The sequence below is a fragment of the Cryptotermes secundus genome, unplaced genomic scaffold (assembly GCF_002891405.2).
Source record: "Cryptotermes secundus unplaced genomic scaffold, Csec_1.0 scaffold371, whole genome shotgun sequence".
Lineage (NCBI taxonomy): Eukaryota > Metazoa > Arthropoda > Insecta > Blattodea > Kalotermitidae > Cryptotermes > Cryptotermes secundus.
Window position 1 is genome coordinate 1035174 of NW_019741978.1, and position 5815 is coordinate 1040988.

The following is a 5815-nucleotide window of genomic DNA, read 5'->3' on the forward strand; positions in this document are numbered from 1 at the left end:
GCTAATTCTGAGGTCAAGCATACGTAGAGCTACATATCCACTCCCCCATTTTCCATAATGTCATAGTGCTTAATTTGTTAAAGACAGAGACAACTTTACCTTTACTCAAAATTTCATTTCTGCATTCACAAATGATATACACACATTCTCATTTCATAGAGCAACAACTTATGGGTAATCTGATTGGTGTTGTGATTGTCGATCATACTGGGAACAATAATATATTCAAGTTTACGCTAAGAACTGACTGATGTTATAATTGCTTGTCATGTTGCTATTCATGTTTACAGGGGAGCCAGATGAGTGTTTGTTGAGCAACAGCAGCTCAGAGCAGCCTGACTGGCGTATTAAGTATCACGGTGACTACAAAGGCACAACCATTGCAGTCTGTTCACAGGACCTATTCTGTTGGGCATTTCAAGTGGCCAGGGGAATGGAGTATCTTGCCTCCCGTAAGGTTAGAAGAATTATTACTGCACCTAATATGATTATGACAGAAAATTAAGTATTCTTCTTGAAATATTCTATTCATCCAGGAACATGGTATTTTAAATCACCTGGTACTCTGGAGCTAGCAATCTGATTTTAACTCAGCTATACTAGTGTTAGTACAGAAAATGAGACAACAAGTCAGTTGAACCACACACCCGTGACATTACAATAACATAATTGTACAAAGGCATAATTTGATAAAAATGCTTAGGCCTTTGATATTCACTTCTTTCTTATGTATTTAGGCATAGAAGTGGAGCTGTTTGTAAAGCTGTAATGCTATATGCTCGTGTAGTTTCTAGTTACCTTATAATGGTCATGTGATCTTGTGAGGTGGAAGTGATAGATTTGGAGGTCTTTGTTACAGGGATAGCTTTACTATTTTTTAGCTTTTATTCAAAAACAAATTTGTGTTGTGTGCATGTTCATATGCTATACAGTAGTTCTCCCAGGTGCCACTAGCACTGCTACCTGCCATCCTTCATAGCACAGGTGCCATTACTTTAAGGAGCTAATTGACTTTGCAACTGCCCTACAATATATCTGTCTGAAATCTTTCAGCCATACATTAGCTATATCACCTGGGAAACATCCCATGCAAGAACAAAGCAAAAACACGTTGTTTTGATTTTGTATTTGTTTCTTGTAAGATTTTTTTGTCATGCAACTGGCAAGTTCATGTAATTGGCACACCCCATTCCCAGTAGAGGTCAGATAATGAGGAATTTACTATATATATATATATATACACAAGTTCTATAAATTTAAATCTTTGTGTCAGGGAAGCAAGAACATAATTTTGTAAACAAATGCAGTTAAATGCGAGATTTGAGGTTCTAATGGTGGTGACTATGTAGAATATTATCTATTGGGATGTGGCACCATGTAGTCTAGTAGAAGTTTAAAAATGTTTTGAAGAAAAAACCATTTTAAATCATTTTACCTACATATTTCTCTTTTGTTTCTTTTATTCTTATTTTTTAATGTGAATTTATTCTTGCCTTACCATTGTATTCAGAACTGAAAAGTAAGACAGACTAGCAACAGTCTATTTGCTGCTAGCCTTCCAGCTCCCTTGGCCTACTCTTTTGAACTTGAAGGTGGAGGTAGTACTTCCCTGTTAAACATTGGTGTACTTCTACCAGACTATATAGCATCACATTTCAAAAGACAGTCCCATGAACTTGCCACATTTATATGTAACAAAGTCTTTCTGTAGAAATTTAACAATGAATGAATGAATGAATGAATAAATGAACATTGTATGGCGCACTAAGTAGTTGAGCTGTATGATGTGACCAAGCAGTTTAGATGGCTGCAATATTACTGTCTTCCTCTTAGTTATAAATCTTAGTATCACATATTATTGCCATGTCATCTGCTGTGGCCATAATGGTTTCTAAAAGATTTAGTAATGTATTTGATCAAACTATTCCATCTGATCACACAGGTACTGCATGGAGATCTGGCTGCAAGGAATATTCTACTAGCTGATGACAACGTTGTGAAAATATGTGATTTTGGGCTGGCTAAGAGTATGTATCAATCTAACAACTATCGGAAGAAGAGCGCTGTAAGTTATATATATATATAAATCTAGTAACCCTTTCACATTACACAGTGATTTTGTAACTTCTTTTTCAAATATGCATATAGATTACCTATGAAATATTTTTTATTTTCAACTATTATAAGCTTGGTGATTGTGTCAAAATTTTGCTCTATGATTTGCTATATGAGTCTGTATGAATGAAAGTAATGGACAAAAATGGGTTGTAAATGCTATAATTATTCACAGAGATATTGGGTTTTCAGACTTTATCCATCGTCCTGGTTATAAGATAACTAAGAAAAACATGACGTTTCGGAAACTGGATCTGTTTCCATCCACTGGATCCAGTGGATGGAAACAGATCCAGTTTCTGAAACGTCATGTTTTTCTTAGTTGTCTTATAACCAGGAAAATCGATAAAGTCTGAAAACCCAATATCTCTGTGTGTTATACACCATCATCAGAATCCTATAGTAACTACTTGCTATAATTATTGATCTACAATTCTGGATAGCCTCATCACAAAGGTTGAAACATTTGAAGTACAGTAGGAAACTTCTTTCTTTAATGTGTATTATAAGTATTATAAGTTTACCTCATTTAATTGCAATATTACTGTATTATTGTATAGATACTATGTATTCTAACTTGNTTTTAAAATTTAAAATTTAAAATTTAGTTCACTGTAGCTAGCCATGCTATCACCCGTCTAAAAAGTTCGTGAAATAAACCTGAACAGNACTGCCAAACAGACGACAAATATAGCCCTTGAATTCCTGCTAACAAGGAATGTTGTATTCAGCAAATTATAAGCTGGCAAGCAAGTGTGTTTTAATATAATGTCTGCATGAGACTAAAAACGTTGCATATCATTCCATGGATGAACTAGTTACTGAGAGTGTAGGAAGTTGAAGGCTCGTTTCTCAACATAGATAATAATCTGAATATTAGAGTTAATTTACCGACCACACAACACGTTTTTTATTCACTGCCACACTACATGTTTCGACCTCAAGAGGTCATCTTCAGGTGTACGAACACAGTTGTTCAATCACACGCAATCACTTCCTTTTTTTCNATTTCTCAACATAGATAATAATCTGTTGACTGATTAATTGAATTTTTATTATATAACTATCAAACTTATCCCTAGAAAGTGTGCCCTCATGTTATTACTTTATAATCAATTGACAGGTTCCATAAACTCAGAATTAGTGGGTTTTTGGATTTTGTCCATCATCTGGTATTCTAAAATTTTAGTTTATTTCTTTTAGAATACTGGATGATGGACAAAGTTGAAAAACTCAGTTCTGAGTGTTATTCACCATCGACAGAGCCCTTTAGAATCTATGAGAATCCATAAAGAATGAAAATATGGTGATTTTATAAAAATAAATTAAAATTTATTTTCTTTCTTGCCATTTTCCTTTATCCATTGCCCTTTCTTGTACTCCTTCTTTCGCATATTGTGGTATATTATTGTAGCAGAAATGAATGCTGGCAATTTTCTAACATAGAGACATCGATTTTTGCAACACTGAACTATTAGCAGTTAAATATTATGATGTGATTGGAAATAAACAATGTCCTGCTGTGAATACACTCAGGGTCAGGAAGAGTTATTGATCTATATAATACTGTTCCAAGTTCTGTTCCAATTGGAGGTGAAATCCTCTTGGATATTATCAAATTGCTGGGCCTATGTAAGGGTAAAATTCACTGACTTGCAGCAGGAAAGATTAAATTTGATTTATGAAGAATGTTCATTTTCTTAAGGGTCCTCTGCCTATCAAGTGGATGGCACCGGAATCAATCAGAGACGGCATATTTTCCACGCAGTCTGATGTTTGGTCTTTTGGTGTTGTTTTATGGGAGCTGTTCACTCTAGCCCAGACTCCGTACCCAGGTAATGTGCTGAATTCAAAATTTTTAAATGATAAGAGAGCAAATTTACAAATGTGGTAATTTTGATCAAATAATTTCACTGAGAACTATTCAATAAGTATTCATCAATACTAAGAAAACTTTAGGAATTTGAAATTATGAACACTCAGAATTGTTAATAACTGTTTTATATATTGAAGTTCATGTTGTCTGCAGGAGTCACATTATTCTTGAAAAAAAAAATCTTTCATATATGTGTGTTCGTTGAAGCTGAGCACATTAGCTCAACAGCTCTGTTTTCAGGATGTATCTTGTTTGAACCTTGGCAGTTACTAGCTATTAATGTCACAAGTCATTGGTTGGTACATGGATGGGTCAGTTCATATCTCATGTCACATCATATCCTGATAATGGGGACAGAGATGGTCCCTGAAACATTAATTTTTGACCAAGTGATATGGCTGACAGCCTGAGAAATTATCAACTTTAGTTACTGCAAACGTTTTAGATCTTACATATTCTGACTGGGACCTGTAAAGTTTTCTTTAAGTCTATTGGGCAAATGCAAGGATAACACCTAAATACAAGAGGCTGTAAACCACTTCTTTCATCCCTTCTCTTTGATAGTGCACGGAGTATAGCCATTCCTTCTCTGACTGTGATGCTTCTCCTGACTTTGGTATGTCTCCAACTTAAGTGAATACCAGCACTTCTGTCTTCAATTTCATTCAACTCTGCTGCTGCAAATTCAGACATGTTCCAGCATACTCCAGCTATGGTTACTCCTTTGCTTCTTCCACAGCCTATGTGTGGACATCAGTTCTATCACTGTCTCTCATATGTTATACACAGAAGATGTCGTGGCTTTCTTTCTAGGAATGTACATCATCAGAATAAATGTTGATTTTTATCACAAACAGGAATGGAGGTAGACCAAAGGCTGTACTTGAAACTTGTTGAGGGCTACAGGATGGAGCAACCTCTGTTTGCTACAAATGCCATGTAAGTGCATCTAATCACCTGATGTTATATATATATATATAGTGGCATGAAGTTTTAACTACTTCGCTATGAATCACCGATACAATAGCACATTCTTTATCCAAATAATGACACGGTTTGCCTGCGAAATAGCATTAACATAAATTTGGCAGAAGGATTAAAAATTGTGCCTAGTCCTGCCCACTATTCACACTCTAGAATTAATAAAAGAAAGTGTGTTGTTTTTGTAGCCTATACCTAACTTATAACCTCCCACCACCAAAGCAAATAAAGATATTTTTATTTATTGCTTTGGGGCATCCATGAAGCTATATATATAAAATAAATAAAATAATGAATCATATCTATGAATGGTTTCAAAATAATCAATTAGTCCTTAACCTTTAAGTGCCGAAGTGCCCAGTTTGTGCCAGTCATGAGTAAGGTCGTCATGGCCAAAGTACCCCGTTTTTTCCAGTCTGGAATTTAAACTCTGCTAGTGGAAGCGTGCGCACACGCCGCTAGTAGAAGCGCATGCACATTCCTAAATATTTATTTTCAAATGTAGTAATTACCAGACAGACTTGAGTAAAACCCTAATAGAGGAATTAAAATAATACCTAACTGAACTACAGCAAATAAAAATATACGTATGAGTTATGCCAATACTTATCCACGATCCAGTAATTTTATTGCAGATTCTGCAGATAGGTATGTTAAAAATATATTGTAAAATTTGATGTACATACCTTTTTTGTTGTTACCTGCTTGATGTATATACAGTTTCAAATAAAACTACCGTATTCAATTTCACTACGAACGCACACAAAACAGATCGCGCTCTGTATCTCAGCCACGATGCAGCTGTCTGTTCACTCAAATAGAAGGGGCAATAAGCTTTTGCAG

At 35.1% G+C, this 5815-nt stretch overlaps 1 protein-coding gene across 1 annotated transcript in view; it reads left to right on the forward strand.

The window, feature by feature from the left end:
• LOC111872887 (vascular endothelial growth factor receptor kdr-like) overlaps nt 1-5815 on the forward strand; it is a 21575-nt gene that overhangs the window by 8554 nt on the left and 7206 nt on the right. Inside the window, 4 exon segments of the mRNA XM_023867143.2 lie at nt 296-457; nt 1943-2065; nt 3821-3950; nt 4849-4930. Coding sequence (XP_023722911.1) covers nt 296-457; nt 1943-2065; nt 3821-3950; nt 4849-4930 — 497 coding nt within the window.